The 15,129-nt window shown below is 38.5% G+C and overlaps 2 protein-coding genes across 3 annotated transcripts; one reads left to right on the forward strand and one right to left on the reverse strand.

Moving 5' to 3' along the window:
- The first annotated feature begins 102 nt into the window (after positions 1-102).
- Positions 103-9,253, forward strand: LOC139946063 (hydroxysteroid dehydrogenase-like protein 2). The gene is made up of 8 exons (XM_071943661.1): positions 103-139; positions 2,735-2,898; positions 3,326-3,539; positions 4,433-4,536; positions 5,046-5,147; positions 5,465-5,668; positions 6,202-6,411; positions 7,081-9,253. The coding sequence occupies exons 1-8, from the start codon at positions 126-128 to the stop codon at positions 7,326-7,328; spliced, it is 1,260 nt and encodes a 419-aa protein (XP_071799762.1). The 5' UTR covers positions 103-125; the 3' UTR covers positions 7,329-9,253.
- A 149-nt stretch (positions 9,254-9,402) lies between these two features.
- Positions 9,403-13,771, reverse strand: LOC139946066 (uncharacterized). Of its 2 annotated transcripts, none has more exons than XM_071943665.1 (5): positions 13,660-13,771; positions 12,517-12,825; positions 11,792-11,962; positions 11,149-11,296; positions 9,403-9,963 (listed from the first exon to the last, which is right to left on the reverse strand). In XM_071943665.1, exons 2-5 carry the CDS (start codon positions 12,792-12,794, stop codon positions 9,847-9,849), a joined length of 714 nt encoding a protein of 237 aa, XP_071799766.1. In that variant the 5' UTR covers positions 12,795-12,825; positions 13,660-13,771; the 3' UTR covers positions 9,403-9,846. The 2 variants fall into 2 exon arrangements, with proteins under 2 accessions (XP_071799766.1, XP_071799765.1); XM_071943664.1 differs by having other exon boundaries at positions 13,651-13,770.
- Between the last annotated feature and the right edge of the window lie 1,358 nt (positions 13,772-15,129).

Here is a 15,129-nt window from a genome sequence, read left to right on the forward strand (position 1 = left end):
TTGTGCACTCAAACAGTGACTGGTGTTCTGTTTATTCAACGTAATTCTCACCGTTATCAACGGGAAAATGTTTTCCGGGCACCAGTGAAGCGCCAGGGATGAATGACCTTTGACCTTCTTTAATCATGATCAACACTGGGTGAGTGATTTTTTTACCGACAAAAGAGTAGTTTTCTTACTTGTAAAGAAACAAGTACTCTTTTGTACGCCTAACAATTGATACTTTAGATGAGTAGACTGTATTTAATGGTGCAGTGGACAATACATGACGTGATTTTGTTGTAAAAAGGGACGGTTTTTGTGAGGCTTCTCGTTAACGGTGTACTAACGAATAGCAAAATATTCTCCTTGGGACCTCTATTTCCGACATCTTAACTATTCGTCATCGAACGTGTGGGGGCGTACTTCTGCCAGTGTACCATGCTCAACATTTTGGCGTTATGTAACCCCAAATTACTCTCAAAACTCTGATATTGATAAAACATGGAGTCTTTTGGAAGTAGAAATTAAACAACATTTCAACAAAACGAATTTGAACTTACCAAAAACATGTCAAAAAATAAGAAAAAACAGAAATAATTATTTTAATGATTGAAATAATTTAACTTAATTTAAAAAAAAAAAAATTTATAAAAATGATTGTCATGATTGCACTGCAATGAATTGAATTTTGGTTTTAATTTAAAATTTAATTGATAATAAAAAACACTGCAAACATGGAACCCACCTGTAAAAACCATCCTACCACACTAGTCCCAGTTAAACTGTACTCCTTTTTTCGAGTTTTGCCATTATTGGTCAAACGTTAGTATCCAAAAAAAGGGGGTACAGCGCCCCTGTTACTGGGTCTACTTTAGTCATGTTAGTACCAGTCAACTCGATCCCAAGCCAACTCGGTCACAAGCCAACTCGGTCCCAGTCAACTCGGTCCAAAGTCAACTCAGTCCCAATTCATCTCGGCCCCAAGTCAACTCGGTCCCAAGACAGGGAAGCTTGCATGAAGATGAACATGCAATCATTTGAATTAACTCTTTTTTTTGGGGGGGGGGGGTGGGTAAACGTTGGAAAAATACCTGTTTACTTTCAAGTAAACCTTTGGACTTGATAAGTAAAGCTTTGATTTAGCATTGTGTGTCCAGACTGCACTTAGCTTGAAGCAGTGCATTATGTGACCGTTGAAAGCAAACAGATAAAGTGATTCTTGGATTGATACTCAATTGCCACATGTCCACTTTGCATTCAGCTGCTGAAACAAAATGACTGAGAATACTGGGTATGTGTACAGGATTTAAAGCCATTATACACTTTCGGTAAACAGTATTGTCCAAGTCCCACACTTCGTGTATCACAACTTATATAAAAAATAACAATCTTGTGGAAATTTAGGCTCAATCGGACATTGGAGTCGGGAGAAAATAACAGGAAAACACACTCCTGTTTTCGCGCGTTTCGTCGTGTCATGACATGTGTTTATAACAAATCCGTAATTCTCGTTAACGAGAATTTATATTGTTTTACCGTTTTCTCAAAAAGTAAAGCATTTCATGGACTAATATTTCAAGAGAAGTCTTTCACCATTACCTTCTGTAAACCCTGTAAATTATTTGTAAATCTGTGAACTTTTTTTTTTTTTCTGTACCGAAAGGGTCCAATGGCTTTAATGAAACTTATCCAGAACTTTTTCAATCACGTCAATCAATCAGTATTCTGTGCATGTTTTGTCAGTTTTTATTTATTTATTTATTTATTTATTTATTTCTTGTTTATGCTGGGAAATCCATTCAATAAGAAAAACTCACTGATCTCCCGTGGATCCCACCTAATAACCTACAGAAGTGAACTTAAGATACAATATTAAAAATTTACACAGAAAAACAATGCACATCATTTAAAAAAGCACTAGAACCAAGCACACATACATTTTGGACCGGGAGACTGCAATATTGAAATGATTGATTCAGAGTCCAGTGGTCCGTGTGTTGAATTTACACAGTTCAGCTGATCAGCGAATATTGATCAGCTGATTTCCTAATCATTTTTTGTGTGAAAACAGTACCATAAGAAACTACAAAACGGCATTAAAGGCAGTGGACACTATTGGTAATTGTCAAAGACTAGCCTTCACAGTTGGTGTATCTCAACATATGCATAAAATACCAAACCTGTGAAAATTTGAATCGAACTTGCGAGATAATAATGAAAGAAAAAAACACCCTTGTCACACAAAGTTGTGTTCGTTTAGATGGTTGATTTCGAGACCTCAAGTTCTAAATCTGAGGTCTCAAAATCAAATTTGTGGAAAATTATGTCTTTCTCTAATACTATGGCACTTCAGAAGTAGCCGTTTCTCACAATGTTTCATACCATCAACCTCTCCCCATTACTCATCACCAAGTAAGGTTTAATGCCAATAATTATTTTGAATAACTACCAATAGTGTCCACTGCCTTTAAGAACTTGGCCATTTGTTTTTTCTTTTTGCAAAACACAAGTCAAGTGTCAGATTTTTTTATTGATGAATGATCATAATAAATTAGGAACATTGCTTTTGAGTTTTGATATTGTCTCAACGTCTAAATCACTTATCAGTTTATTAGACATTGTTACAACTCGTGAGCCTTTTCAAAACACGGTAATAAAATTCATCTTCAAACATAAACCAGCCAAAATCTAGGTTTGTTTCATGTGACACGACTTTCATTTTGATGAATGACAATCTTGTTTAACTTGACAGAAAGCTTGCAGGGCGTACCCTGTTCATCACAGGGGCCAGTCGTGGCATCGGCAAGGCCATAGCCCTGAAGGCAGCCAAGGATGGAGCTAATATCATCATTGCCGCTAAGACTGTTACCGCTCATCCCAAATTACCGGGAACCATCTATACAGCAGCAAAGGAAGGTGAATACACTTAGCATGGACAAATCTTGCTTAGCAGATATATGGAACTAGCCAAAATACTTTACTTTCCAAAGTACATATGATCAGACACACCGTAACTGAGTCAGGTGCATTTGAAAGCTTAGCCTAAGCATGCCGTCTCGTTTTGATATGAATGAAAATTGGTTTTTATAATGTCAGGGAAAGATTTCATCAAGCAGTTTTTGTACACACTGAATTTTTCACAAATCTGCTGTGACGCGCAATCACTCTGGAAAGTGTGAAAATTGGAACGCAAATTTATGATTTTTGAGAATTGTTGTTTTTGACATACCTCTGTAGAAGCAAATGATGATTTTTTTTAGTAGCGCTTTGTGTAGCGTTTTGCTCTGCTACTCACAAGGGAAATCGTTCACTGAACAATATTGTATTGTTTTACTCTAAACAGTTGAAGCAGCGGGCGGCAAGTGCCTCCCATGCGTAGTTGACATCCAGAATGAGGGACAGGTCCAGGCTGCAGTGGATGAGGCCGTGAAGACGTTTGGAGGCATCGACATTCTCATTAATAACGCCAGCGCAATCTCACTGACTGGAACGCTGCAGACACCAATGAAGAAGTATGACCTCATGAACAACGTCAATACAAGAGGAACCTACTTGGTGTGAGTGGAGAAGTCTTTTTGATTTGGGTCATAACTTTATTGTTTCCAGAAAACTCTTCTTTAATATGGACATTTTTAGTGCTTCGTATCTGAAAGCAATTCTAACACATGAAAAACAATTCTGCTAAACGACAGTACTTAAAGGTACACGTTTGGTAATTACTCAAAACAAATATTAACTTAAAAACTGACTTGGTAACTAGCATTGGAGAGCTTTTGATAGTACAAAACATTGTGGGAAACGACTCCCTCTGAAGTATTGTAGTTTTTGAGAGAGAGGTAATTTCTCACTAAAATAATAAAAGACTTCTAGCTTGAAGTCTTTTATTCCTATCTGAAAGCACAAATTCGTCCAACAAGGGTGTTTTTCACAGGCTTGTTATTTTATGCTTATGATGGGATACACCATGTGAGAACACTGGTCTTTGACAATTATCAAACGTGTACAGTGCCTGTAAAGCTTAGACTGAACAAATAAGTTTTCAAGTTAGTTTTGAAGCTGGAGAGAGTGTCCATTAGTCCGTTAGTCTTAGGCTCACTGGAAGAGCATTAATAAAAAGAGATAGGCCAATGTGTAAAAAAGAAATGTTATAAACTAGTCTCTAAACTCAATGAACTCACTTGGCGAAATCTGGCTTTTTCATTTATTATTTCACAGGGTAAGAAAAAGGAGTTACTAAACAGACAGTTATTAAAAGTAAAAGTACGCTAAAATGATTACCATAGACTAAACAAAGTAAACCTGCTGTCGACATTGCACTGAAAAATATCAATATTTTTGACTTATTTTATGTTCAAATTTAATTCCCAAACTGTACCATTGTCTGGGTAAGGTATTCACTAAGAACTTGTGAACATATAAATTATTTCATAATCCTTCTCTTCGTTTTCAGTTCAAGAGCCTGTATACCGTACTTGAAGAAAGGCGTCAATCCTCACATTCTGAATCTTAGCCCCCCTCTCACCATGCAGCAAAAGTGGTTCAAAGGTCACGTAGGTGAGTTACTGTTTCTTTTTGAGTCAATTGAAAGGTTGAGATGGTGAGGTGTTCCTTAAAAGCTCACTGCTTGTGGGTAATTGTTCTGTCAGATTGGTTAAGGTGTGGCAGCTCATATCCCACGCCTTTTGGGTCTGATGTCCCTTTAAGAATGACAATTTTTGGCAAAATGACAAGAAGCCAAATGCTATTAATAAAAGTATGTATTTAAAGGGAAGGTGTACGCTTGGTGGTCACTCTTAAAACTAATGGTTATAAAATGATACTACGTGTAGTTTAAGATTACCGAACCACCAGTACTTGAATTTGATGCTCTAAACCACTCGACCATTGCACCCCAAAAAAGTCAAGACCAGAAACTGCACCCACACTGGGTCAAAACCAGGACTTGCTTCCGGTGCACTAAGCAGTTTTCAGCCACAACACTCTACAAGTGCTTTGAGAAGTGAGGAATAGTTCTTAATAATTCCTTTTTGTTTTTCTTCATTTTTATTTTTTTTTTTCTTCAGCCTACTCAATCGCCAAGTATGGGATGTCGATGTGTGTGCTTGGAATGTCGGGAGAGTTCCAACCAGATGGTGTGGCAGTCAACGCTCTGTGGCCCAAAACAGGTACGAATCTTGGTGTTTTCATCTAATTGACAACTTTAACGGTTTTAGTCTTTGTGAAAGACTCTGCTAGGGTCGAATTATCAGACCATTAACCATTTTTTGCATTTGTACCATAGGCACTTTTTGTTGGTAAGCAGTTTGCAACAGCTTAATCTGTTTTCTAACTTGACAGTCAGAATCTGAAAAATGTCTATTAAAAGCCTACACCATGCGTATTTGTAGGTCAGCACTTGTGCTCAATAAAACAATCCTACTTGATTTCAAAGGACCAAATATCATACCTGGAATTAACTTCTTGAAATTTATTCACCCATCAGCAATTTGGACTGCAGCCATGAGCATGTTGGGAGGTGGGGAAGACGCCATCATGAAACAATGTCGCACCCCGGACATCATGGCCGATGCAGCTTACGCCATCCTATCCAAAGATAGCAAATCCTATACTGGAAACTTCTGTATTGATGAAGACGTCCTGAAGGAAATCGGAGAGACAGATTTGGAGAAGTATGCTTGCGAGCCTGGTAGGTCGGGTCGAAAGACTTATTGTTCATTTTTACTTTTGGACTTGTGGCGTTTCATGGCCGAGTGGTATAGGCGTCAAACTCCCGTGTGGCTGGTGGAAATACCGCCTCCAAAGACTTTTGAGGTTTGACCTATAACCAAGCATGTTTAACATACACTAGATCACAGGCCAGAGGCGAGTACTGGTAGCCTCGGGCCTGTACACTCATGACTGGACAAGTTTGGCAGTCTTGTGTTTTTGTTCAAATAATGACCTTCAGTCTGATAAATCTCTTGCAATTCTGTTTAGTATTGAAAAATACATTCAAACATGTATGATACAAATGATATAATCTTCACTCATTGTTTGTTGAAACTTACAGTTGAACAGATTGTGTAGGCATTTTGCTCTCATTTTACTCCTTTGAAAACAACTTCTGGTGAAGTAAACTTTTGAGCTACAAAATCTGTGGTCGTGTGGACTTTTATACAAAAAATCAAGCCCGAAGAGTTTGAGTAATGAATACCTTATTTCGATCTCATATACCTCCAGGTAATGACCTTCTACCAGATTTCTTCTTGCCTGATGAGGAACCAATGGACATTAAGAGCCAGCTAGAGAAAGGAGGCGGCAAGCCGGCTTTCTCTGAAGAAGCAGCAGCCGGCAGCGGGAAGATTGAGAAGGTGTTTGAGAACATCCGAGGATTGCTCGATGAATCATTTGTCAACTCGACGAAGGCTGTTTATCAGTTTGAACTTAAAGGTAAGTAGAGAGGGTTTTCCAGTTAGTTTTAATCTGAACTTTGGTATTTTTACAAACTGACAGAAATTCACAGAGGTCATTATTAAACTCATCCAACTTCATGATTCAACTTCAAAGTTAAACCCAGCAGAAATCGCCAAGTATTAGGGCTCTGTGTTGGCAATCGGCCCCAAGCTGTTTGAAAATTCAAGCTGTGACCAAAATAAATGTGTGTCATGCCTAGACTGCAATCTTTGTTTGTAGGATTCATGGCGAGAGCAATAAAATAAAAGTTTGATGGTTCACTCTCCTTTAAAAAAGTCTTTGGTTTCTTGGTGGTTTAGTTCTGATGGTCAAGTCATCGGAGTGTGGGTTCGAATCCAGGTCATGAGACTTGTGTCCTTGAGCAAGATCCTTTACTATAATTGCTTCTCGCCACCCAGGGGTATAAATGGGTACCTGCAAGGGGAAAGGTTGATATTGTGAATGAACAAACTATTGGAGCACCACAGTAGCTCAGGGCTGTATACTCCCAAGGGAAATGAGAAAGCTTAACAAAATGTTGTTGCCCCAATGACCAAGGCGCTAAGGTAAAGCGCATCGAGACGTAATTGTGAAATGCGCTTTATAAGAACTACAGTAGTCATTATTATTATTATTTCTTCACCTTGTGGTTGTTTGTCTTGGAAGGTGCTGAAGCAGGAGAATGGTACGTGGATCTGAAGAACGGCTCAGGCAGTGCCGGCAGCGGAGCAGCTCCAGGTGGTTCCCCAGATGTCATCATGAAGCTGGACTCGGCAGACTTCTTGAAGATGTTCCAGGGCGAGCTGAAACCGACCGCAGCTTTCATGTCCGGTAAACTCAAGATGGACGGTGACTTGATGAAAGCCATGAAGCTCGAGACGCTTATGAAGAAACTTCCATCTTCTAAACTTTAGTTGGGTTTCTTCAGAGTCTGTATTCTTTAAGTGTATTGCATTAGAGCATCAAGGTTTTCATACTAATGTTTCAAACTGGCATCAAAAAAATTTAGGTTTTCATGCTAACTGGCAAACCAAGTGTTTACAAGCTTCCCGAGGCTGTGTCTTTCAAATTAATTTCACGTTAACCTGTCCTCAGGGCCAGGTTTCATATAGCTGCTTAAGCAGAAAACATTGCTTAAAAGTTTTCTGCTTAGCGAAAAAAAGTATAGGTTATCGGTCAAAATGGAACATTTACATTGCATTTAAACTGGTAACCTTAATCTGGTAAGCATAATGTTGCTTTGCTTAGCTACTGTTTGTGCTTAGCAGCTCTATGAAATTAGGCCCTGGAACAAAGTGGTTTAGACAAACTGAGCAATGACAGCCTCATGGAGCTGCTTACCACAGAATTCTCTGCTTCAACACCAAGTAAATTAAAGGAACACATTGCCTTGGATCGGTCGAGTTGGTCTTTGAAAAGCGTTTGTAACCGTTTTTTATAAAATGCATATGGGTAGAAAGATGTTGCAAAAGTAGAATACATTGATCCACACAAACATGCCTCGAAATTGCGTGGTTTTCCTTTTACCTCGTCGACTAATACGTCGGCCATTTATAGGGGTCAAAATTTTGACTCCCATAAATGGCCGACCGTGTTAGTTCACACAGTAGAAGGAAAACCACGCAATTTCGAGGCAAACTTGTGTGGATCATTGTATTCTACTTTTGTTTTGACCAACTCGTCCGATCCAAGGCAACGTGTTCCTTTAATATGATTCTATGAGCTGTAAGCACAATATTATGCAGTAAGGAGAGCCATGCGATGGGGGCCCATGACTATTAAGAGGGTTAACTCTGGCTCATAGTTCCTGCTAGTGAGAATGCAAAGCCAATTTTGACATCACAGTAATGTTTTTTCTGCAAATGTTTCACAGGAGTTTAACAAAAGTCAACTGTTGGGAATTTCTCGTGTTGTGCCTTCCAAAACTGTATTAACTCACATTCGCGGGAAGTATGAACCGGGCTCTATCCAGTTTGTCTCAAACTCTTAGGAGCGTTGTCAACAAAAGCGATGACTCTAATGCAATATATTTGTTTACCATTGCAATATTTTTTTGTATGAAAAAACAGGTGTAATGAATTGCAGTTGACATAAATAATGATATTTTGAAATGTGTTTGGTTATCAGTTGTGTTTAATAGTTTTCAAAGGTAGAGTCACTATATACAACTATTAGTTTGCAGTACCTTTGGAAGACATGTACATAAAACAGCAATGCAATTAAATGTTATTAAGGTGTAAAAAGGTACTGTACTTCACCATTCCATCCTGGGACCAAGAGGAAATATTTCATTTTAAAGGCAGTGGACACTATTGGTAATTACTCAAAATAACTATTGGCATAAAACCTTACTTGGAAACGAGTAATGGGGAGAGATTGATGGTATACAACATTGTGAGAAACAGCTCCCTCTGAAGTGACCTAGTTTTCGAGAAACTAGAAAATTTCTACGAATTTGATTTCGAGACCTCAGATTTAGAACTTGAGGTCTCGAAATCAAGCATCTGAAAGCACACAACTTCGTGTGACAAGGGTGTTTTTTCTTTCATTATTATCTCACAACTCCGACAGCCGATCGAGCTCAAATTTTCACAGGTTTGTTATTTTATGCATATGTTGAGATACACCAAGTGAGAAGACAGCTCTTTGACAATTACCAATAGCGTACAGTGTCTTTAACTAATAGCTACACATTCAAGTTCAGATTGCTCCAGGTCTCAGGTTCGAATCCCATTTCAGTAAATTTGTCGTTGTTTCTCATAGACTAGAAAAAGGCCTTGCCGCCACAAATATGAAATTGAAGGCCTTTTGATTCCTGGTGATGCATGTGTAATACTAACTGAATGAAATGGGATAAAGAGAACACTACTTGTGGAATTAATCATCACACTACTATTAATTGATACTAGTTTTTTCAGGGATAAAAAATGTCATTTGTTTATTACACTGCCTATTAAGCACTGTACATTGTATACTCAGTACTTTCCGGAGTTCAGTGAAAGAAATCCACACTACGCATACACTATGCATTGCTAGAGCAGATGTCTTACCACTAGACCATCGAGCTGCTAATAACACATAGGAATCTAACTGTCTCCAGCCTCAAGGCAATCTTGGTGATCTAGCGATACTTACAGCATGCTTACAGTAAGACATCTGCTCTAGCAATATAAAGGACGTGGGTTCAAATCCCACCCGAGTGATTTGACTGTGGATTCCTTCACAGAATTCGGGGGGGGGGGGGGGGGGAGTATTGAGTATACAGTGCTTAGTACACATTGTCTTAGGCTAAAAACATAATGATAATATTATTAATGCCTAATCTATTTACACTTGATACATTTGTAATAGATTTTGTAATTATGTTATGTAATAAATACAAGGTCGAAAAAGCAACTCTATTGTCGTGAATTTACTTAACTTCAACGATGGTCATGATTCTAGTTGTTGTATTTCCCGTTTTATGTTGTCCCTTGCTTGTATCTCGTAAAGCTCTCGAAAGTCTTGTGTAGCAAAGATGTTGGGTGTCTTCAGAAATTCTTTCAGGATCTTGCAAAAATAAACAAAATAAAACATGTAAAAGTTATAGTAAGCATGCAAACGCTGCATCGCCTATTTATTTATTTATTCAATGGTTTATTAACCCTTTAGTCCCTGCACCGCCCGAGTTTGCTGAAATCCAATTTCTCAAGATTCTTGCAGTAAATTACTGGAATCATAGTTCAAATTTTAAAAGATAGCCATGGCTTAATGTGTATGCACAATTTTTTACCCTTTCGGTAATATTTGTATAAAAGAACAAGTTCTCATGGGAACAATAAATGCCTCTCGTTAAACGGCTACGGTAATTTTTATGGCGAATATTTTTGTGCACGGATAAAATGAACACACTAGCTTTTCAAGGCTTTTGTCTGGCTCAATGCTCACACTGATTAAATGCGAAGGCGTTAATTTTCGACAATATCATCATAAATGATGAACAGTTTCCTGTTTACTAATGAGCGTTTTATTTTTCGTAAAAGCTAAATTATTTCATCATCATTAGCTTCGACAAGTCAACTGTGAAGGGAGAATTAATAACGATCTATAACAACTAGATATATTAACAAATGCGTAGACCTACTAATGACTATCGAGTTTTCTTTTGATGTTCCTTTTTTTCTACAAACACAAGCTAGCGAGGTTTCCTCGTACCGCATACAGTGTATTGCTATATGCGGCTGGGTGGTACAGCTGCTAAATGGTTAAAAGCCGGGTATACTTTTGTTAATTACTCCATAAGTGAATGACATAAAAACATACTTGGTAAAGAACAATGGAGATCTGTTTAAATTATAAAAACACTGTTAAAAACAACACCAAGAGTTTTAGAGGGCAAGGGGTTCTTTTTCACTCAAAGATTTTAAATCTATAAAAAGGCGTCAGGTATGAAGCCGTTGTTTGCAACTTCGATGCCCAATGCGAGACTTAGAGTGCTAGGTGGCAGCAGACTTGCCAGGTAATTTCCATTGTTTAAACAGTTCGGAGCACATTTTACTGAAAACAATAGATTTACTGGGCAAATCTTCTGCCACCAAGCGTCCCAAAGGCCCCCATTGAGCAAAATTTTTCGCACTATCAGATTTGTTATTTTATGGATATGTTGGGATACACCGGGTGAGGAGACTGGTCTTAAACAATTGCTAAAACTATACCCTGCCGTTAATGCCTTGTTCTGCTGTAGTATCTCTTTACCTGTGCTCTAGCCGTCCTGTACTGCATCTCAGGTACATGAATGTATTCCGCTCTAATCTTTTGAGCGTAGCTGGCGTACTCCGTTTCTGGTAATCCCAACACTTGCATATCAAAGTCTAGAAAGTAATGCTCATCACTGCTAGCGTACCTGGAGGGGAAAAGTTAGAGTTCGCATGTTATGAAAAAGCAATTATTTTTAAGTTATCTTGGGTTTTTGTCGGTATTGTGACAGATGTGTGATGTCACAGACACAATTTTTTTCTCTCATCAACGAGCGTTCTACTTCAGTCACCTGTATCAATTAAATTGGTTATGATGTCGTCATTCTCGTTTAGCAAACTGACAGCCTACACACTTTTGGTTTTTGAAAAAGTACATTGTTGGCCCTGTTTCATGAGAAAGAACTGGTAACCATGCCGGACAACAACCAGTACTCACACTCTGCAGATGGCTAACAAGCTCGATAGTTACATTCTTAGTAGTTTCTTGAACATTATCAATGAGTCGAATGAAATATAATATTTGGAGATGGGGGAGCTTGTTCCACAGGAAAGGGCCACAAAAACAAAAATGCACTCTTGTCAAGATCAAACGTACGTTACACACCTTCATTCAAGGGTTCACAGTTCAAGATTAAACTTACATGCCAGACACTTGGTGTGCTTCAGTGCAATGCATCTTGGTAAGGCGAATCAACCTATCCACTTCTTGCACCAATTCAGTGTCGCTGTCCGTCAGAGATTCCCTGGCAAACGATCTGAACAGTTCAGCACTCTGCTCTTCATTGTCTCCTGCCTTAGGGTTGTAGATCACACTGATTTCAAAGAAGGAAACAGTTTTAGTCATAAATTCATAAATACCCGACAGTTTCGTTATTCCTGCTGGTGGAGAGTGTGTCACATGGATTTGGGGGGGGGGGTTTAAACGGGTGATAATGACCAGCTGGAGCTGTTTATAACCAGTTGTTTTCAGAACTTTAGTGGGCTAGCGCATAACCTGCTCCAAGGGGTGATCGATTGCTGTGCCATTTTGGCCGAGGAATATGAGGATGCATACTACTGCTTCTACTACACACACGAATGCATATCCGAAAACTGTCTCGGTCATAAAAATGCAACAAACGTACGGAGCTCAAGGAAGTCGGAAAACAAGTTTTACAGACTTTCTTACTTTATTACGCCTTTTAACCAAACATTTATGAATGAGAATAAAAGAGAAGTAACTCGTTCTTAAACCGACTTTAAAACCTGGGGCATGACGTCACCACGAAAGGGCGAGTGTTTGTTTGATTACGCGGGGAAGCTAATTGAACGCATCCAATGATACCTCCGCAGCTAGCAATGAAATTGGACCCTGATCTATACTCACTCATGGAAGATGATCGCCCATCCAACCGTTTCATGTGACGTCAGCTTACTCTTATATGTGCTGAAGAGCCTAAACATTGCTGCGATGTGATCCAATGTGTGGTAGTGTCTTCCATCTTCAGCGTAGTGTTCACATAATCGGAACCACCAGGATTCAGCTAGGGAAGGGGTTGGGCCGCTTTGTGTAACTCGCTCCTCCTGGGTAGGGTGGTTGCTGGTTGATAATAAACTCAAGAACTGTGTCTTCAAGCTTAGCGCAGTGAGTGATGGACTGTTCATGATGTGTGATGTCAACCGGCAATTCCAATTTCTAATGGAAATAAATAAATAAGAAAATAATAAAAGCAATCAGGCACACAAGACATGAAAGATTCCCAGTGATAAAAACATAGGAAAAGTTTAGGTATCCTACCAACACTTTTTGAATTCTTAATGAAATAGAAGAGTATTTGATTTACAACAGGAACGTTATTCCTTTTTGTAAAAAAAAAAATTTGGTGGCAGGATACAGAAAGTTTTCCAAAACATGCATTGACCACCAACCCGACTTCCTTCACAAAAAAGCCATACCATTGGTGGTGTGAAGTTGATTCCTCGTTCTGAAGGTTGACATCCAAATGTCAAACAAGTACCAGTTATTTTGGTTCAGACATTCAACTTTGCACAGAAATGTTAATGAGGGACAAACTTTCTTCCGTTTTATGGCCGCTACGGCACGCGTTGTTGACATTTCACCTTCAACAACTTTTTACACAGCCTACACAAATTTATCATTTTAAACCAACAAACCAGAGCAGACAACGAATGACTACACCGATGAACCATGGAGGTATAAATGGATTACTTCTAGAAACTATAAGTTTGTAGAAGTAGAAATGGATGGACTGAAAGCTAACGCCCTGATGGTCTGTTGTCCTTTCTCTATGTTCAGACAGTCAGGTCAGTAGTGGTGTAGTAAGTAGCACGACCATGGAAGAAGGATTTCCTTTCCACAGGACAGTCGACTAGCTGACCCTGGATGACTCGTCACCGCACCGACATGAAATTGAATGGCCGCGCACTACCGAGCGAGACGACTTCTGATTTTAAATTCAAGTAAAAATTATTGAATTGGAACAGATAGCTTTTTACTCACTTTACTAACCAGTAGATAGTCCGGGCTATTCCTGTCCATGTAGTACTATTTTCCTATGATGAAAAGTTGTAAAATCGTAGACAACTGGAATAGAAGTTTTGTCTTGTGTGTGCGGTGTGTTGTGTGACAGACAGACCGTTTTGCGTCGTCTGCATTAGTGAGGTAGTAGAGTCACAAAGTGATCTCTTGAGGGGGCTAATCAAGATCGCCGCTAGCGCTGTGAATTAAAGACGCTTTGTCAGATTTTTGGCCGGTTTGACCCACAAATTTTGATTTAAAATTCAATAGATGTTTTGATGGGGGTCGAGAAAGTTACAAGCTTTCATTTGAGCCATTGCTCGAAAAAGTCCGCCAATTAATAGTAGCACTGAAATAAAGTGCTCAGAATTAGTTTTTGTCGGGATCCCGACAATAATATATGACGTGACTAATTCTTATGTGTTTTATAAGAAACGTTTTAAATTTTTGTCATGGTTCCTGACCATTAAAAGTAAAAGTAAAACTTTTTTTCGTTAGCGGGTGATACTCTTTGAAATACCATTCACTCACAAAAAATCTATTTTGGGGCCAAAAATCTGACATAGCATCTTTAATTGAACTTTAAAAAAATTGCTACAAAATTTTGGCGGCACATTATGTGTTGACATACACATTGACAGAATAAAATAATAATAATAATAAGATTATCAAATTTCTTGAGCGAGCTTAAAGGATGTGGTTACTTTTTGTAACATAAGACACACAATGTCCACAGATTTACTTTAAACTTACACCGTTTGAAGATAATGATAATATTAGAATGCGTAATTGGTTGCTGAGAGCTATAGAGTACTCTATGCTGAGAGGTGCTGTAGTGTTTGAGAAAATGAGTAAAACAATGTCATGAAAATACGTTTTTATAAATCCTATAGGAATCCTATTACATATATACTATAGGATTTTCAAAAAAACCTAACAGGCCTTGAACACGACGTTCAAGTTTTAAAAATACTGTCGCTGAAAAAAAAAATTACTTTTTTTGTTTAATTAATTGAATCAATGATAGACCGACGAAATGATACTTTGACTCAACTATAATGACATTCCCGTAAAGATTTGTAGTAGGCCCTACTTTTGTTCTCTTAAAAGAAACCAACTTAAGAATGCGTTGTATATAACAGAAATGAGAGTCAAAGGATTCGTAAGATAAAAGCATTACCGCAGTAACGTTTCTCAGATTGTACTCCTGTAGGGATTAAAGGAACACGTTGCCTTGGATCGGACGAGTTGGTCAAAACAAAAGCGTTTGTAACCGTTTTGTATATAATGCATATGGTTGGAAAGATGTTTTAAAAGTAGAATACAATGATCCACACAAGTTTGCCTCGAAATTGCGTGGTTTTCCTTCTACTGTGCGAACTAACACGGTCGGCCATTTATGGGAGTCAAAATTTTGACCCCCATAAATGGCCGACGTGTTAGTCGACGAGGTTAAAGGAA

Source organism: Asterias amurensis, chromosome 13 (assembly GCF_032118995.1).
Source record: "Asterias amurensis chromosome 13, ASM3211899v1".
NCBI classification, from domain to species: Eukaryota; Metazoa; Echinodermata; class Asteroidea; order Forcipulatida; family Asteriidae; genus Asterias; species Asterias amurensis.